The following is a 20,906-nucleotide window of genomic DNA, read 5'->3' as shown; positions in this document are numbered from 1 at the left end:
ATTCTTTGACGTCACCTTTTCCATTCACCAGAGTGGAGAGTAGGAAAGAAAGCAAGGGGCAGATGGGGCGAGAGTCACCCACAGAGGACTAATCACAATCCAGAGTTACTCTTGACAACTACAGCTCAGGGAGTCACAGGACAGCGTCATCTGACCAACACGGGGTGTGTGTGTGTGTGTGTGTGTGTGTGTGTGTGTGTGTGCGCGCGCGCGCGCGCGCGCGCGCGCATGTGAAACACAGTAGAGGGAGAGGGTTTGAAAGAAAAATAACAAATTTCACCCTATTTCCCTCCTACTCTTCATTGATACAAGTGTCTGTGCTAACCCAGAAACCGCACAAAATGAATCTTCACAATGTAACAAGCTTCAAGGGTTCTGCTCTTTTTGAGACTGAAACAGGAGTGGTTTACATTTTACCTTAACAGTTCAAAACAGTAAGAGTGTCACAAACACTCCTTCTCCCTGTCCACAGCACACCAGTGCTGCTAAGGATGACGGAGAAGTGCAGGCAAGAACTTCAGGGACAGCGTGGGAGAGACAGTGAGGCAGGACCCCGCCCGCCCTTTCTCACAAGTCCCCATCGGTCCAACAGTGCTGCCGGCTGCCCTCTGATTTGTGGTGGTCACATGGATAGTCAAGTAGAAATGAAGTTCGAAGGTACACAAGGTGAGACTCAATCAACAGACATTGAATCCAAGGCAAACAATAGGTCATCTGATTGTCCTCCCTCCGTAGGTGGATGGCAACATACAAAAAAACTGAAGCTGGCACTGGTTTAATAAAATAAACCGAAGGTTTGCTACAAGGAAACATATTCAGTTGTAAATTGATACAATTCTCCCCACTTCAGGGAAAACGCATGTGTCCCCTTCACTTCCTCATCCACCATAAGAAAATATATTCTGAAGGTTGTTTCTAGGGGGCAACTCAGTGTGGGTTGTAAAAGTTCATGTGAGAAAGGCATCGGGGTCACGCCCATCAGCACCTCTTCTCCATCAGGCAAACGTTTGCGCTGTCTAACTTCAGCTCTTTCAAATCCAATGAGATGCTTTTGCTTTTTTGCTACTATTTATTGAGTAGAGTGTGGTTCGTGCTGGCTAGGAGGCTGGTCTGTCACACTACATACCACAAACTGGAGCTACAATATAATGAGCTCTATCCCACATAACCACGTGTTCTGACAATGTATAAACCTGAAATAGGCAGACTGGGAGTTTTAAGATTTAATATCATGACTGAAATAAAAAATGCAGAAACCCATGTTTAAGTGAATGACCAGCAAAAACCAATTAGACCAAGGAGAAAAAAGCAGATTACCATTTTTAAAATCCAATCTGAATTTCTATTTTCACCTGGTCAGTAATGATACCGGTTTATTAGACTAGAGAAAAGTCTGGTTTCTGTAGTCGAGGGAGATCAAGATTCAACATGATCAACTTTTTTAGTCTAAGAAGTATCTTAATTTTAGACACCAGAGCATTTTGTTTACAGTAAGAAGTATCTATTCAGAGGGAGGCAAATTTTATTAAAGTAGTTTAGAATGACAACCTAAAACATATTTACGAAATAGTGTAATCACTTCAGTTCTGAATCCCAGGGGCTTAATATAATAATGTCACAGATAGTGTTATTTCTAAATTCTTTTTCTTAGAATAAGCAATCTCTGTAGTTACCGCTTGGAAAATCAAATTTGGGTATAACGAACTATTCTTAAATGATGCAAAGTGACAGGAAGTGGAGGCATAGTGGGATGGAAAGGTCACGTGAGTTACCCAGTGCCCTGTTCCTGCTGCCAAGGCCCAAGTCCTCTCTGTCATCTCCAAAATTCTTTTGTTACCCTCCAATTCACTGCTAATGTGCTTCTGTATGACTCAGTTCTACAGAAACTAGGGAACCACAGTGTCCCCTGAACGTAACATCAAGCAGTTTGTTTCAGGAGTCTAATAATAGGGTGCTGGAGACACAAAGCCCACATGACATGCATGACTTTTAAACCGAATTAGCAGATGACTCCATTTCTGATCAACGCCACTGTCTCTGTATGAGGAGGCCATCAGTGATCCACCGTCATGGCATGGCTGCTTCCGGTACAGGCATTCATTTGTTAAGAACACACCTCTAATAGCTCTTTGTACTCCATTGCTTTCTACATAGTATAAAATAAAAGACTTTATTCTCAATTTCATTCCTTTTGGGAGTATTTTAAGCGCTATTAAAAATGGAGTCCTTTTCAAATAAAACTAAAATTAAGGGTGGTATGGATTCATTTCTAAGATTTCCATCAGGAGTTTCAGGGTACAGGGTTACTCAATTGAACATTAGCAGGACACAGTGTTCACAGTGCCTAGGGCAGATGAAATTGAGGAGAAAAATGCACATTGCCCTTTTTCAAAGGAAAAACTGAAATGCATACTTAGGTTCCCAAATTCTTTGGATGAAGTAATTTCTTTAGAGTTAGGGGGAGATGGAGTTGGAGTATGTTAGTAAGTACCAGGGCATCTGCTGTGGTAAGCTGGATAGCATGGAAGCCTTACTTTTGAGTAGTTAACAGGACACACGTCAGAAAAGGAATACTCTCTATCACTGCATTATTTATGAAAGAACTAATACTGATTCTAACAGGTGGAGAAAGAGCAAACTGGCCATATGTTAGCTGACGTCAAAACATCAAGGAGTCGGACTAGCAGAAGTCAACTGTGAGTTTGTGTATGTCGCCATACGGACTCATTAACAGAGAAAGCAGCTGACAATCATATGGTTCTGGAGACACAGGACCACTGATTTTATTTGCACACAAAATGACTGGTCACTGGACTTTCCTATATATTCTTAATAATTGCTGCTGTTACCTCAGAGACCAGTGAAATCTACCACCTGCTTTAAAGTACAAAAACCCAGAATAGTTAGGAAAAAAATTTCTAAATAGAAATAATGCAACCTTTAATTTACCAAGGGTCTCTAAATTGTTACCACTGATTATTATAAAGTATATAATTTATTTAAAGCTTGTATTTTTAAAATAAATGTTTGTTCTTTAGTTTTGGGGCAAGGGACATGCTTGGCAAAACACAAAAAGCAACAGAACCTACAACACCGTGTGTGCGTTCAAGGGTGTGTATGTGTTAAAATCTCAATTCAGAAGGAAAAAAAATTGGAACCTTGTCAGAATAAAAATGAAAAACTCTAGAGGGAAGTTGAGGAGTTAACTGGTAGAATTTTAGTAGTGCAGTAACTTTAATGAGTAAAGGTTATGGTACACAGGTGGGCTAATGACAAGAGGGGAGTTCAAGGGCAGGAGCCACGATTTTAAAACAAAGCAAGTGTTTAAAAAATGCCATCTTCCTATCCACTGTTTCTCTGTCTAAAGTTAATGTGAAAAGGGCGTAAGTGCATGGACTCTGATGACTCTCCTATGTGGGACTTTCATCTAGATCTGAAGGGAAGGGGCATTAATGCAGACTTGACTTTTTCCTGGTATTTTTATTAATTTTATTAAATAATGCCCCCCCCCGCCCCCAAGACGGAGAGAAAACCCAAGGTCTTCTAGGCAATCACTACTCCCAATGATCTATACCCCTAGTCCTGAAGAACACTAAATTTGATACCGGCCATTTTCAAGTAAGTCAATGTTGTATGTTTTTAGGTTTCTCTAGAGAATTTAGGAAGACGGAAGGAGATAAAGAAGTAAAAATGGGTATTTATAACCTGACATTTCTAAGAAATAGAGTTTTAAAAGTATGGCCAGGTTTAGAGGTCCCAAATTTAAAAACAGGTTTCTATAGTGGGAGGTCATAAAATCCAACATTTACCTTTTAATACTGCTGGGCTTAAAAAATGGCTGCCACGGTCTTTGTCAATGCAATTTGAAGGATGAAGGATTTGTTCTACATGCTCAAAAGTACAGTCCCCACAAAAGACTTTGAATTTGATCAAATTCTGGCTAAAGCAGATGGGACAAGACAGGGAAATATTTAATAAAGGCGTGAAGAGTCTGAAATAGGCCTGTCTTTCCATTCAGCCCGTGAGACTCAGACTACACTTCTCTTACATGCAGAAGCACATGGCAGAACCTCATTGCTGTGTCTGGAATATGGGAGAATGGATCCTGTAGCAGGTCCTAAAGACACAACTATCAGAACCTCTTCTCTGAATGTCTACCAGCTGGAAGCAAGTGGGATGCCAGGTCATGACAGGGACGATCGGGACTCTAGAGCAGCAACTTAAAATTTAGCAATAAAACTTTGGCTTAAAGTTAAAACGAAAAAGGGAAAGTCAAACTGGTACAAGTTGTTTCCCGTAAGAGGTATGTGGGCTCGACCCCCAAATGCAATCTGACCTTAGTTTCTCCTGCTCCCTTCATAGGTTTATGGTTAAGTTTCATAAATAATGAGAAGACCACAGGTAACGAATACGTCATATTCCCCACCACCCGAACCCCTCCCCAAATGAGAAAACCCACGTCAAATTAAAAAGCTTCGTGGAGGAGGGTGCTGCCAGTGCCTCTACGCTGGCTAGGGAGGAAGGGAAAGAACTCTCCACAGAAACTGACAGAAAATTTAAAAACCAGTGTCCGGTTTCCAACAGTCAAAACCGGGCCAGGCGGAAGCTGAGTTATGTCCATGCCGTCCATCAGAGGCCTCCTTCCAATGCCTGTTCTTCATCCTGATGGGCATCTGTGTCTTTGTGATTGTAAACAATCCATAAGATATTAGGTTTTTGTTCCTTAAAACATCCTCTGATTGGCAAAATGAAGTATTTGTTTTCAAAATAGAAAAATGAAGACTAAACCAGAAGAAAAGAAAAGAAACACAGTGAGCTTGCTCGGAGTCCATAGGACCCGATCTGAAGAGCCCGGGAACGTGTTCTGTGTTCTCCTGTTCTCAGCTGGAAAAAGGTGCTGGAGGTTGCGTTGGTCAAGGGAAGAATTGTAGAGTAGGAAACCAAGGATGTTAATGTAGACTTCAGGGAATTCAAGTGTTCGCTTCATCATCTGTGTCTTCTATCAACACCTTAGTGTCTCGAGCCTTGGATCTAGGGTAATCAGAGGAAAGGGACATGTAACTGATCACATACAGTGCTGGTGTACGTCCACCCGTACCACCATCAAGCACGCAGCCCAAACAGGAACTAGCTACTGCAGAAGTGAACCAGCAGGAACCATAGTGGGTCATCTTTAAACATCAGAGGAGCACTCAAAAACAAGACCAGATTTGAGTACTGACTACCCAGTGATACTGCAGGCGCCTCAGTTACACCGTCAGCATTGTGGATTGCCGAGCGGCACAAAACCATCAGTTACTGAGGACTCTGTGTGGAGATGCTTGTACTCTATCAAAGTGGGATGAAGTAAAACAAAAATGTCCTCCAACTCGTTAGCCCCAAGTGTGAGGGTAGTGTCTGTGAAAGGAGACTCTTATTCCCACGAGGCAGACGGGGAAGCGACATTCAGAAGACTAGGAATGTGCTATGGCTCCATGAATCATACGTTAGAACTCATAGACTCAGGTCTCACTCTAAATCCCTGCACTTTGTGGAGCAAAGACCTGGTCCTTTAATTATCGTCCTCTGGTTGCCATCTAGTTTCCCGTTACACACCTGAAATGAACATAATCTGGTGCCAAAGAGCCTCACTTCTGAAACAGAACGTGTGTTTAGACTGCCCTCTGCTGGTGGCTGAGACCTTCACAGTGAGGAGCTCTAGCCCACCAGCATTTTCTTTTCTTCAGCCCGGTGAGGTCCCACTCTTACCCAGTCAGGACCCCCCCCCCTCCCCACCCCTACCCCCTGCCCCCTTGACAGACGCGCCCTGGCTGATCCCATGCTCTTCTGGTGACTTCCTTGTTGACTTCTGCCGCTTTACCCTTCCTCTTGCCTTGCTTTCTGCCTTTTCTCTACTCTTGCTTCCCAGATCTCTAACTAAAGCTTGGCAGGACTTACTCTACTTCCCGTGCTCCGTGGGCTACAGCCCCTTCAGCTCCCTCCCTTTATGCTCTTTAGTCGGACTTTAAGACCCAGATCTGGGTCTTTACTATCCCATACTTCCCACCACACTGTAGTGTCATTCAAATCTCCTTTCACAGCACTCCTTGAAAGAACATGTTTCTTTCCTGCAGCTTTCAGTCTTCGGCTATTGGTTTCTTTGTTTTTGAGACAAGGTCTAGTGTAGACCAGGCTGGCCTTGAGCTTGCTATGAAGCCAAGGATAAGCATCAACTGATCCTCCTGCTTCCACCGTCTGAATGCCCGGCCAGTCTTTGACCACTCAGGGGCGCACACCCAACTCTATTTTCTCACTGTTGTTCTGGACACGTGCTTTTCCTTTGCACCCTTCATTTCCACCGTGGTCTTACCCAGACACTCCCTTATCTTCAGAAAACTGGTCAACTTCAGTCTCTTATTCCAGTCTACTCTGCTGTCTGTCCTCTAAATCTCAATGAGTCACCAGATGTCCTGTGCCTACTATTCATTTTAGAAACACAGGGTAAATGGCCAATAAGAATTCTAGTGTATGTATTTAATAAGATAGGGTTCTTTCTGTGAGGATACCGGAAAAGTTTCACAAATAATGAATTTACTCCTCCTCCTCCTCTTCTTCTTCTTCTTCTTCTTTTTTTTTTTCCAAGACAGAGTTTCTATGTGTAGCCCTGGCTGTCCTGGAACTCACTTTGTAGACGAGGCTGGCCTTGAATTCACAGAGATCCATCTGCTTCTGCCTCTCAAGTGCTGGGATTACAGGCGTGTACCACCATGCCTGGCAAATTTACTCTTCTTAATCTCCCTTTGAACTATACACATTCCAATGTACAGAAGAGTGGTAACAGAGAAATTCAAGAATTTGGTCAAGGTTACACAAATGATAGGCTTTCTAACCTAACTTGAAGGTTTTCAGTATACAAAGCACACCATATTCAAGAATCAAGTAAATCATTTTCCAACAAATTTTTTCCTACGTTCTTTTATATTCCCAGTTAGTAGGTAATACTCTGACATTTATCTGATGTACTCATGAAGACATTCCAGAAGTTGATCATGGAGTGGTTTGTGACTCCTACTGTCTGGAGAGAAAGCATGGCTGAGTATCAGCAACATCACCTGGTTCATCTAGGAGCTTTCTTAGCTAGTGTTACCCGGTGTTAAGGACCAAAAAAAGTACTCTACTCAGAAGAGGGGTCTATACATACTGGGACGCGAGGCGAGGCCGGCGCAGGGATATGCTCTGGTTGTACTTCCATGACCGATTCTTCTGGCGGTTTCGCACCCCATCATCCTGGTCCATCATCTGCTCAAGGAGTGTCTGATCATCTGCATTCAGGGGGGCCACAGAGATGTCCCGCACGGCACGGAATTCACCACAGTTATTTAGATGCTCATTCTCCAGGCGGAAGAAGTTCCATACGAATCGCCTAAGAAAATGGGGGTAAACACATTCAAGTTAAGATCTGAAAATATTACTGTCTGTCAACTTCCAGGAGACTCAAGTTCCTCCTCACCAAGAACAAAACAAAACAATTATTACGGACTAGACTATTAAAACCAAAGAGAGGGCTAGGGAGATGACGATTCAGTAGTAAAGAACTTGCCCCAAGCCGGGCAGTGGTGGTGCACGCCTTTAATCCCAAAACTCGGGAGGTAGAGGCAGGAGGATCTCTGTGAGTTCGAGGCCAGCCTGGTCTACAAAGTGAGTTCCAGGAAAGGCGCAAAGCTACACAGAGAAACCCTGTCTCAAAAAACAAAAAACAAACAAACAAAAAACCAAAAACTTGCCTCAAAAGCATGAGGATGTGAGTATGGAAACTCAGAACCCATGTAAAAAGCCAGGCACGGTGGTGTGCATTCCTAGTTACAGCAATGGCAAGATGGGAAGCAGAGACAGGTGGATCTATACTGGACCAGGAAAGGCAGCCCAGCCTACATGGTGAAGTTCCAGGCTGCTGAGAGACCCTGTCTCAAACAAAAGGTAGAAGGCATCTGAGGAATGACCCTGACCTCACATGCACCACCCCTCTGCTCCTGTGCACACAGACACAATAAATAACATGAAAGGGAAAGATGGTGTGAGATTGGGGGAAAGTCACAAAGATTGTCTTCTGGAATATAATCTTTCTCTTTGTCCAGTAAGTATTTACTGAATGCTTAAATGACATTGACCAACACAAATACAGTCTCTGCCCTTATTCCAGTAGTGAAGACAGGTGAGTAAAGAAACCTGTTAGGTGGTTAGGTGTTCTGCAGACTGTCGAGCAGAAAAGAAACACAGAGCACCCTGCCATAAGACTGGTTAGGGAAACTGACTGACAGATAGATGACATCCAGGAGAAGTCTGAATGATACAAAGAGGCAAGTCATAGGAAACTCAGGGAGACAAGTATCTTAGCTGGGGGAACAGGATAAAAAAAGTAGACTAAGAAAACACTTTTGGTGTATTGGAATAGAAGCAAGGTCTGTGGGGCCAGCACGGAAAACTGTGGTTAAAATAGCAGGAAATAAGATGGAGATTCAGAAGAGGACCCATCCCTAGAGGGCCATATACACCCCTGGGAAGAGCCCAGGTTTCACAGTGAGGGGTCTGAGGAGACCAACATGATTTGTTCTAAATGATTACTCTACAGATAGAAGAATGACTGGACTAGGGAGAGAAGAACACATGGAGACCAGTTAGAAGTCCAGGAAAGTGGATGGTGATGGGGAGCAAGACTAGAGATCTACTAAGAAGAGGAAGCTGGCAGGACTGCCTAGTGGTCTGAGTGACATCATTTATTGGAACCAAAGAACCGGATTTCTTCCTGTTAGGCTAGAGCTACCCAGTCATTAGAGACCCAAGTGGAGAATTCAGTAGGTAGATGGACACAGTGAGCCTGGAGATCAAGAGTCTGGGGCTGGAGATAGCATAAGGACACTATTTCAAATCATGGCCTTTAGAAATAATATGACTGGAAGAGACACGTGCAGAGCATCATCCCAACACTTATAGGTCGGAAAGAGGAAGAAAAATCAGTGGAGGAGTTGAGAAGAAAAGCTATGAGAGAGGAGAACATAGTTTCTGAGGAGCTGAGTGAAGACAGTGCTTTGTTGGGAGATAAAAGATAAATACAGAGGACTGAAGGCAAGAGTTTTCAAAACAGCGCAATCCAGGAGCTTCAACTCTGGAACAGACTGTCTAGATTCTAATCATAGCTCCACCACTAGCTATAAAGATGATGGGTGAGTTAGTTTCTCTGCCTATGCTTCTCTGTCACCAGGAATGGGTTAACACTGGGACGTGACCCTGGCTGTGAATGCTGAGGGACAGTGACTGAAGTATAACTGGTACCACAGAGTACTTTGTGGTAGTATTTTATCTGTGTACCCCAATAAAAGTTATCTGAGGATCAGAGGAAAAAGCCAGCCACTATAGTAAACATAGAGGTCAGGCAATGGTAGCACACTCCTTTAACCCTAGCATTCAGGAGGCAGAGATCCATGCAGATCTCTGTGAGTTCAAGGCCACACTGGGAACAGAGCCAGGCATGGTGACACTCGCTTTTAATCCCAGCACTAACCATGGAGGTCTGTACAGACAGACAGGAGGTGATGTAACTGGGTAGAGAGAGGAAGTGAGATGGCAGAACAGAAAGACATATAGGTGTGGGTATACAGGAAGTAGGTCTCTCTGGAGGCTGAGGGTTGGTAAGGTGAGGTTGGCTGTGGCTTGTCCTATTCCTCTGATCTCTCAAGTTTAACCCCAATATCTGTCTGTTTTTGTTTTTGTTTTTGTTTTCCAGACAGGGTTTCTCTGTGTAGTTTTGGTGCCTGTCCTGGATCTCGCTCTGTAGACCAGGCTGGCCTCCAACTCACAGATTGATTTGAGGGTCAGTGAGATAGCTTGGCAGGTAGAGGTGCTTGAGTACAGGCCTGATAAACTGAGTTTGATCCTGGGCTCCTATAAGGTGGCAGGAGAGAACTGACTACTGAGTTTTACTCTGTTCTCTACACTCACAGTGACATTGGCATGTTTGTGCTCACATGCGCATGCATAAATACATCATAGTTTTAAAAAGTGGCCCCATTTCAGTGTTGGGAACAATACATGGGTTGAAAGGAAGAACAGAGAGAAATGAGAGCAGAGAGAGCCAAGTGCAGAGGGTGGTTACTATGGAGTGTTTGGGCCTCAGACATAGATGTTTAGGGAAATGAAAAGGGGGCAGTGGTCCAGAGATCAATGGCATCCACAAACGAGCACACTCTTTCCAGAGCCTCCTTTGCCTTTCAGGATTAGCTTTGTCTCCAATCCTATCTTATTTATCAGGCTATGTTTGTCCATCCTGGCTCACAGGGATACTATACACCTATCTAAAAGTATCTCTTTATCTTCTCATTTGGACAAGCTATCTTCACGGGTGAAGAATAAAAGGGAGGGAGGCTTTCACTTTTCTCCCAGCACATTTAAGACATAATTTTAGTGATTTCTGACTTTCACTGTTACTGTTGAGGAGTTATCTGTCAGTCCAACTGTCACGTATTTCTCTAAGGTTACTTAAAAAAAAATTAAACATAGGTCAGTGAGATGGCTCAGGTGCCTGCTGCCAAGCCCAAGGACCCGAGTGCAGTCAATGGAGCTCACAGGAGGGAGAGAGCCAATTTCTACAAGCTGTCCTCTGACCTCCACATGTGTATGATGACACACATGCATCTACACACATATACATATAAGATAATTATAAATATGCAATTAAAAACAAGCACATCGGGGCCAGGGAGTGAAATGTGATGGGAGTGGCACTATTGGGAGGTGTGGCTTTGTTGAAATAGGTGTGGCCTTGTTGGAGGAAGTATATCACTGTGGAGATAGGCTTTGAGGTTTTTCCTTAAACTTCAGTGTCACAATCTCCTTCCTGTTGCCTGCAAGATGTAGGACTCTCAGCTACTAATCCAGCCCCACATATGCATCATGCTGCCATGCTCCCCATCATGATGATAATGGACTGAACCTCTGAAACTGTAAGTGAGCCACCCCAATTAAATGTTTCCTTTATAGGAAAAACAAAACAAAAACCGAGCACATCACATATACCTCAAAGTTTGCATGTTAGTATATAGCTTGGCCAGTATACAAAAATACATTGCCTAACTGCTATCTTGAAATATGAAATACATTACTACACTGAATGCCACCTCTAGCGCTCTCTACCAACTTCTGGAGAGCTTATCTGCTGCTCTTACTTAGCTCTGTGAGCGCCCTGTAATTGACTCTGTATACTGAATGTGAGAGGTGTCAGGATTCATTTTCTTCTCTACAGACAGTCAGCTGACTCACGTTTAATGTTCTCTCTTCCCTGTTATGCAGCTAACTTTGTCAACAGGTGGTGTCACAACATATGTGGGTCTGTCTCTGGATGCCCCAATCCATTCCAGTGGAGCCTGTTGTCTAACCTCTCACTAACATGGTGTGCTGGCTTGTTCTCTATTTATATGACCAGTCTGCAACTTAGATTATTACTCTAACCTTGCTCTTTTTGAAACAGTCTTGGTTATTCTTTGTGTTTCTATATAAATTATAGAACTGCCAGGCATGGTTGGCATATACCTGTAAACCTAGCATTGGGAGGGAGGCAGCAGGACCAAGGTCAACCTTGGCTGCATAGTGAATTGGAAGCCAGCCTGGGTAACTTAGTGATACTCTATCTGAAACACCACACACACACACACACACACACACACACACACACACACACACACGCACATGCCACTATAGAACTGGCTTGTCAATTTTTACACATATACCAATCTCTCATTAGATTGACTTCTGGATGTTTTAATGTATTTGGCATTATTAAAATGATACGGTGTAAGTCCTGTATAACCCTCCTCATTTTACTACCCACCACTTGCAGCATTATGGTGGTAAACATAACTGGGGACAGCAGACATGGGCTCAGCTTAACCACAACGGAGAGCTTAGAGTGCTTTATGATCTTGTATCTTTTTTTTTTTTTTCTTTTTCAGGAACAAGTATCGATTTTTAAGTTGTTGAAATTTTTGTTTGGTTTTGAGACAGGCTTTCACTATGTTGCCTAGCCTGACCTCCAACAGTCTTCCTGCCACAGACTTCAAAACAGCTGCTACTATAGATACATACCCCTTTGCTCAACCAGGTATTGTTAACAATGGTCTTTCTCAATGTAACAGACTCCTCCCTTATTCTGCTATTGAGTTAAATGACATGAGTTAGTTTTTGAACACTGTGGTAGTCTGAATAAGAAAGGCCACCATAGGTTCACATATTTGAATGCTTGGTCCTTAGTTAGTGGAACTGTTTAAGAAGGATTAGGAGGAATGGCTTTGTTAAGATGGTGTGTCACTGAGATGGGCTTTGAGGCTTCAAAAGCCCATGGGCAGAACCAGTCTTAATGCCTCTGCCTGCTGCCTCCAGATCAAGATAGAGCTCTTAGCTACTGCTTCTGCACCATGCCTGCCCACTGCCATGCTTCCTGCCAGGCGGATCATACACCGACCCTCTGAAACTAAGTAAGGCTCCGATTAAAGGCTTCCTTTTATAAGTTGCACCGGCCATGGTGTCTCTTCACAGTAACAGAAGAGTAACTGAGACAAATATTAAACCTTAATTCACAGAATGATCCTAAATTTTGAAGTATTAACCTTTTTAGTGGACTCACTGGCTACTATTGTGTTCAGGATTTCTGTAACTATGCTGTAAGACAACATAGTGGTAGCACAGGGTCTCTCTGGGAATATCCTTGGAGGTTTCAGATGACTGTCATGCTGGGCTCTTGTTCCTTTTTTGTCCCTCTCCTTTGAAGTGCTTTGTAAAAAAAACACAGTAAAAAACTATTTGGAAGAATTTCTGGGTCTGGCATTTTCTTTACGGAAAATATTCTGATATTGATTTAAATTTTGATGCCTTCAAAAAACAAATTTCCTAGATTTTTCTTTTTCTTTTCTTTTTTTCTTTCTTTTCTTTTTCTTTTCTTTTCTTTCTTTCTTTCTTTCTTTCTTTCTTTCTTTCTTTCTTTCTTTCTTTCTTTCTTTCTTTCTTTCTTTTTTTTTTTTGAGGAATTTGACTCTTTCATCTAATGGTACTTACAGTCTCTTTAAAAACCTTCAGAACTTCCCTCCTGGGCCAGGGAGGGGATGCAGAGCTTTGTGCACTTTGGTCAGACTTTGCCTCTGAACCACACCCCAGCCTTTATGGTTTCTGACAGATGTCTTCTTCCTCCCGCTCTCCCTGGAGTAGTCTTATGTACCACTTCATCAATTGTTACTTTTTGTTAATATTCTCCACTGCACAGTTTCTGTTCGGGTAATTTCTAATCTATGCGTTTCCATCTTTTGGGTTAGATTTGCAGTTTTAATTTTTTTCTGATTTCTTAAGCTTTCTACTTTTCTGATACATACATTTGTGGTTATGTTTCCAGTGGCTTTGTAGTTGCATTTTCACTTTCTTTTTGCTTCACTTTCAATTCCAGTCTACTGGAAATATTGTAACATTTTTGTTACAATTTTAACTCTGACTCCAGGGCACTAGACATTACAATGTCCCCAAAGGCTCATGCGTTGAGTCTTTCCAGTATTACTTTGAAGGCTGTGGAACATGTAGGAGGTGGGGCCTGGCCAGAGAAGGGCACTTGGGATCTTTGAAATTTAGACTTGACCCTAGTTCTGGCCTCCGTCTTCTGGTTCCTGGTCCACTGTGATGGACCAGCCTCTGTCACGGGATATGTCGCCATACCCTGCCATGCCACCCCTGCCATGGACTCAAGTCTCTCTGAAACCTTCCTTTCCACCCTGCGCCTGTTGGTTCTCTTTCACAGTGGAAAAGAGACAAACATGTTTTAGTTCATTTCTAAATGTCTGCTATTTTTAAACCTATCTTTTTGTGATTTTATAATAATAATAATAATAATAATTATTATTATTTTTGAGACAGAGTCTCATATGTATCTCTGTCTGGTCTAGAACTCTCTATGCAAACCAAGCTGGCCTCGAACTCATAAGGAGTTATGCCTCCTGAGTGCTTGGATTAAAGGTTTGTGCCACCCCATGCCCAAATAAAATTTATTACATTTAATTATCTTCTTTGTATTTGTGTGGGCACGAATGCCATAGCTCATGTGTGGAGGTCAAGGACAAGTATCTTCTACCATCTGAGTCCCAGGACTGAACTCAGATTATCAGACATGGTAGTGGTAAGTGCCTTACCTGCTGAGTCAGCTTGCTGGCCCAGTACTGGGCATCTTTTAAAAGAATCCTTGATAGATTGTTCAATGGTTTGCTTACCGGAAAACCTCAAGGGGGGCAAAGACAGTAGCAATGATGTCCCCAACGTGAGGCTGAAAATTCGTAGCAGTAATAGAGATTTGGATAGTCCAAGCAAAGCGCAGTATCACATCTTCTATGATGGCACAGTAGTAGTAGGCCTAGGAGATACAAGCAAATAGAGTATGTTCTGTCAACAAACTGTTCTCTCCTGCCTGCCAATCCCTGAATAGCCACTTAGAGGCTTAATATTACTTATAAATGCTTGGCTGGTAGCTCAGGCTGATTACTAGCTCTTACACTTAAATTAACCCATAATTCTTACCTATATTTATCCACATGGCTTTGTACCTTTTCTCAATACAACATTCTCATCTTGCTTCTTCTGCATCTGGCTGGCATGAGACTGTGAGACTAGGAAGTTGCATCTGGCTCTGTTTTTGTGTGTTGAGAACCTTCTTTTAAGCTTTTTTAGGTTTTATGTGGAAGTTTCAGCCACACGTTGAAACTCCATATGTAAACCAAGTTTCTCTGTCCCACCCTGTCCCACAGTCACTTCCAAATAATCACTCAGAGGCTTATATTATAAATGTTTGGCCAGTGGCTCAGGCTTATTATTACATTTAAATTAACCCATTCCTATTAATCTATTTATTGCCATGTGGTCTGTGGCTTACTGGTCCTCCAGCATCCTGTTTCTTGGGTGACTCTGTCTGACTCTACCCTTCTCTTCCCTTTCTTAGTTTGATTGTTCTGCCCATATTTCCTGCCTGGCTACCAGCTAATCAGCTCTATTATTAACAATGAGAATAATACATATTCACAGCATACAAAAGATTGTTCCACAGCAATGTTTCTCATCACATTTCTCACAAAGTACCCCTATATCAGCTGATGAGACAGACTCATAGACATCCCACCAACACATACATGGGGGAAATGTTACATAGGTTTTACTTTCCCTAAATAGTGCAGTATTTAAAATAATGTAGCACTGAGTTTCAGAAATCATTTAACAAATATAGCTCATGTGTACACTGTACACAAGACTCTTTCTAAGTTAAATGAGAACCCTGATCAACTGGGATTACATTCCAGGAGAAACATGGTAAGCCAACTAAGTTGCTAATACTAAAGGATATTAGCAGTTATTAATTGTACCATTTGTAATTAAAATTTTAAATTTCTTTATCCCATACATAATACAAGTTTTGTCTTGTTTTTCATTTGACAAATCAAATGAGGCTTAGATTTCACAAGTATGGCTGAACATAAGAGATAGTATTCAACTAATCCAGTTTAATTACTCAAAAGTCTTAAACATACAAATTGCCAATAGATCCCAAAACTCATGGATTTGCTTATTACTAAGCAAAATTAGCACTTCAAAATGTATTTAAAGGCTATGGTTTTGGTAACTAGAACTGCTATGTACTAAGCTATAGTATTTATTTAACTTACTTTAAAATTGTTCTTGTTAGTATTGTTATTAGTATTGTTCTTTTATGTGTGCAAGTGTTTGCTGGCATGCTTATATGTATACTGTGTGTATGCCTGGTGCCTTTGGAAGCCAGAAGAGGATACCGAGTCCCCTGGAACTGGAGTTATAGGTGGTTGTGAGCGGCCATGGGGTGTTGGGAACTAAGTGCAGGTCCTCTCCAAGTTAAGTGTTCTTATGCACTGAGCCATCTCTACAACCCTATTTAATTTTAACACAGTGTATGAGTCATCATCAGAAGGCTATTAAAAAGAACCAACCATCAATCCCTGTACCTCCTCTTTTCCATTCCCCAGAGACTGACATTTGTAACTACCCATTCCATTTGCCCTCCACAATTTTAAATAATAATGTGTTTAATGTTTTGACTAGTCAGTTTTAGACATTGTCTACTGACTGTTAGTTTTTAAATTAAAATTTTAAGTTAGCATACAATAAGCAATAGGCTTCAGAGGGCATTTCATAGTCTTTATTCTTATTCCCCCTGCCCCACCCTTTGCCCCATCCCATCTTCCTCCCCAACAACAGCTCCTCCTTATTTTCATGTCACACATGTGTCCTCATTCCCATCTTCCTCCTCCTGTAAGGTCTTTTTAACCCTTTCAGGGTCCCCTTTCCAGTTTCACCACACACACACACACACACACACACACACACACACACACACACACACAAATACATACCAATCTAGGTTCCCCACATGAGAGAAAGCAGGCAGAATTTTTATGAGGCCTATGATAGGATTTTATAATGAAGGTTCACTGGACTTCACAAATAGTTTCTTCACTTTTTTTTTCATAAATTTGCAATTGCAATGTAAGAAAGTATATCCTTTATTTTCGATAGCATTAAAATGTACAACAACAATAATAAACTAATTGAAAGATTCTATTCACTAATTCCATTACATAGAAAACAGTAAATCAGAACTCATTTTAATAGAAAACAGACTAGCATTTATGTAAAGATACACTGCACTGAAGCATCAGCACAGGAAACAAATGTGTTGTAGTGTTCACCAAATACTACGAGCAGTAATAAAGAGCACACACGTGGTGAGTTTAAAGTAGTTTTAACTGAATTCATGCCTACTCTGATTACTGACCTTCTTCTTCTTTTTTTTTTTAAATGGCATTAAGGATTAATGTGTGTATTGGTCCCACTAGTGCTTTACCAGCATGCTATTGCCTGGCCTCACCATGTTCATTTTCCTTTTAATTGAGAATTATAAAAAATGTTTAATGCCTCAGTCACGGCCTTCTCTACCCAATACTACACAATTATATACTTTTCAAAACACAAATTTGATGTAATGGTGACATTTTAGTATAGGATAAAATACTATTGACTCAATCTTCTATATGTTATCCATAACAGAACTTCAAGTCTGAGAATATATCAAGAGCTAATGTAGTCTAAACCCTTATCTTTGAGAATCCCCTGTAGTGTCTGGCTGACTAAATAGCTTAGTGATACAGCTGGGATTGGAATACACATACCCAGATTCCCAGGTCATTGTTCAATTTTTTTTCCAGGCCTATTCATGGTATTTACCTTTACTAAATCATCTGTGTAAAGATACTTCTGTTTTTTTGATTTAAAATTCAGTGTCTCATACTCTTTTATTCTAATGTGCTGGTAAAACGCTAAAATAATTCCTATAGAATTCTCTACTTTTTTTTCTGATTGGGTTGGCACCAACAAGTACTTATTGCAATAGACAGAAGGATCTGAGCAGTCGGCAGTCCTTTCCCCGTGGGTGTTCATAAAGCTGCTTTTTCAGTCAAGTGTGTAGCCACTCAGTCGGTGTACACCAAGTCTACTACACACCAAGAATTCTTCTGAGCAGTGAGCAACACGAACACCCAAGCATCATTGTAACACAATATAATAACTATAGCAAGGGAAGATCATTGAAGTTAAGAAGGGAGCGTTCAAACGGCCAAACACACTAAGAAAACAGGCTTCTCAGAGCAAGCCACCCTCTCCAGAGTCACCACTGCACTGCCATTTACTGATCCACTTATTTTCTCACTGCATCTACCACATGGCACACATGACACTTTTTTGTTGTTGTGGACTGGATTGGTATCTTGGATAATTTTTTTTTGTTGTTTGTTTTTTGAGACAGGCTTTCTCTGTGTAACCATCCTGGCTGTCCTGAAATTCACTACGTAGACTAGGCTGGGCTCGAACTCACAGAGATCCACTTGCCTCTGCCTCCTGAGTGCTGGCGTTAAAGGCGTACACTACCCAGCTGGATAATTTTTTTTTTTTTTTTTATCATGTTTAGGTTAACGTAATTAGAACTTTGGGTCAGTATTGCTGTAAAGTCTAACTACTGATACAGCTAAGGTTTTTTTCTTTTTTACTTTTTTCCTTAAGTGTGAACATTCCATACATACTTTTTGCGGGTAGACAATCTCTTCCCGAAGGAAAGTGTTTTCTCCTGCATTCTTGTCGAAGAGACCCCAGTCCATCTTGAGATCCCAGATGAGGGTATAACAGGAACTGATGACACAGAAGACAACCCACAGGTAGAAGAACACCACGGTGTCTGAGTGCTGTCGCTCTGGAGAGAGGGAGGAAAAGAGAAACTTATTCGATTCTCCATAGTGCTCCATAAAGAAATCAAACTTTTTAAAACCAACATCCTGAGTAGAAGCATTGTCTAACAAAGGGTAATAATAATTATGACTTCTCTGAGGTCCAAAAAAACCATTGAACCAACAGAATACAAAATTATACAAATGTCTATTAAGGAGTGAGGATCTTTAACGAATCTCTAACATTTCAATGTACTCTTTGGATTTTATAAACATGTCATTTAAACTTTTGCCATTAGGTGGCAGCTTAGGGTAAAAGATTAAAAAACAAAAAAACAAAACAACGCAGAACCATCACAAAGAACGTGCCACTTCTTCTCCACGAAGTCTTGGGATGTTTTTGACTTTAGAGCATTTCCTTCACATACTTTGATCTTGTCAATACTCACTGTGAAGGCAATCAGGCAACTCTAGAAAAAAAATGCCCAGGAACCCAACAGACTGATGAGGCATTCACCCATTACGTTTATGAAAACGAGATTCCCTCAAGCCACAGAGCTTGATTAGTTTTCCTTCTTTCACAGGGACGTTACTAATACAAAGGCCCAATCCATCTTTATACTGGAAACAGTACTTTTGGCTTTATTCTGAGAACACCATAAAGTACACTAAATCAGAATAAAAATAATTTGTAAACATAGTTCAACAACTGGATCTTTTTTGGTCTTCAGTGCCTTGTTTGCTCTCTGAAATTCGCCTTCAGTAAGTTCCAGAGCTCCCGTGATGTTCTCCAGTTTCAAGACGTGGACAGATAACAAACAACCCGGTTCTGAACTAGCAGGAGAAAGAACGGCGCAGGTGATCTCATTTCAAAAACCTTAAAGTTGGTTGTTCTGGTCAGTTTCTCAGTCTGTATCATGCACTCTCCAGAATTTGTTTCACTAAAATAAACAAGTATTTATTGATCATTTTACAGCTATTAATGTGTTGAGTACAGTATGATCCAAAGGTAATTAATAATCTGCTGAACGATAGACATTTGCTACAAAAATAAACTTGAGTTCAAATGAAGTACAAGGAACTGAAAAAACATCAAGGAGAATGGGAGTTTCCCACAGAAGGAAATGAGCATCAGTAGCATTTGTGATATTTCTAGAAAAAGAAATAAACAATATTGCGAAAGCCAGGCAGATGAAGTGAGGTCATTCAAGGCTGAAGACACCTTTGAAAAGATTTGGGGTAGGAAAGGGTGCTATGCTTAAAAAATTACAAGTCATCTACATTTGGGCAGGGAACACAGAACATAAGACAGTTTGTAACTACTTGAAATGACATTGGAAAAGATATGTGGGACTTGACTGCAGAATGACTTCTTGGGCCTTAGGATCAGCTCTGTATCTTAGAAAAAAAATAAATGCTTGGACATTTACCAACACCAGAATTGTATAGTTGGAAAAAAACTGATACCTTACAGGTCTAGAGTTAGTTAGTATGTATCAGCTCATGAGATACATATTGTTAGCTGAAACAATCCTTATTAAACATTAAGTCACACAGACATAATTAGCTATATGAAAGTAATAGATACTTGAAATTCATCACTTCTTCAGGGTGTTAAACCTTGTTCTTTTCTACCCTTCCGAGGTTGTATACATACATTCTGTCTGCATGATGGAAACACTGTACAATGCTGGTCTACTGTACATCTTTTCTCAACACTACATTCCACCCTAAAATTGGGTCTGAAGAGAATATTTACATCACGGAAATCAACCAACACTAAACAGTGTCCCCAGTGTCTATTCAGCAAGAGCTGGTTTAGTGACTGGACACACCCCAGCACAGCACTTGTTTAGCTTCTTTTAGACAGTCAGGAGGAGGAAAAGGCAAGGGATTCTGATTGCTCCATCCAAAAAAAGCAGAAAAGCTCTGCTTCGATAGAAACTAGTCTTCAGGTTTAAATTATAGTCATAAAATTTTTCTTCTTCAAAAGCATATTGGTCTGAATATTTATATTAGAACACTGAATATGAATTCTAGGTGTCTAACACATTATTAATTACCTAGGTATATTTGGATTTGTTCAGAGGTCAGTTAACTAGTATCAATCATCAGCTTCATGGATGCATTGAAACATCCTCACAATTCATCTATCAAGATTCAAGTAGCTCCCTCTTTCTAAGCCCAATTATTCTATGAAGTTTCTATGAGATACACGTGCAGACTTACTGACCTTTAAAATAAACAAATATTCTTACAGAATATTTCAGAATAAGTGATATTTTACCTCACAGACTTAAATGATGAACACGTGCTATATTTTGGTTTTTCCCATTTTCCAAATAAGGAATGTTTCTCCCTTCATCTTCCTCCTTCATTGGTATTCAGGGACATACTGCAAAGATGTTATCACTTTAGGCAAGCAATTACACCTTATTCTCTCTTGGCTTACCCTGGTAGTCCACTTTAGTAATGGTGAGAATCACAGAAAATCAAGTCATTGCTATTCTACCAGAGGAGTCTCTCTCTTACCCATCTGCCACATTAGAAGCAGAATATATGGAATAAATTTGTGGAAATGACATCCATTGAATTTAAAATAAAAATAAA

The 20,906-nt window shown here is 41.0% G+C and overlaps 1 protein-coding gene across 1 annotated transcript in view; it reads right to left on the bottom strand.

Moving 5' to 3' along the window:
- Positions 1-1,208: 1,208 nt before the first annotated feature.
- Xpr1 (xenotropic and polytropic retrovirus receptor 1) overlaps positions 1,209-20,906 on the bottom strand; it is a 155,273-nt gene continuing 135,575 nt past the window's right edge. The window contains exons 12-15 of the mRNA XM_059281110.1: positions 18,156-18,322; positions 14,274-14,413; positions 7,181-7,402; positions 1,209-5,031 (exon numbers count right to left, since the gene is read on the bottom strand). Of these exons, the coding sequence (XP_059137093.1) occupies positions 4,971-5,031; positions 7,181-7,402; positions 14,274-14,413; positions 18,156-18,322 (590 nt within the window). The 3' untranslated portion in view covers positions 1,209-4,970. The remainder of the gene's footprint in view (positions 5,032-7,180; positions 7,403-14,273; positions 14,414-18,155; positions 18,323-20,906) is intronic.

The sequence above is a fragment of the Peromyscus eremicus genome, chromosome 15 (assembly GCF_949786415.1).
Source record: "Peromyscus eremicus chromosome 15, PerEre_H2_v1, whole genome shotgun sequence".
NCBI lineage: Eukaryota > Metazoa > Chordata > Mammalia > Rodentia > Cricetidae > Peromyscus > Peromyscus eremicus.
This window is presented reverse-complemented; position numbering and strand designations above follow the sequence as displayed.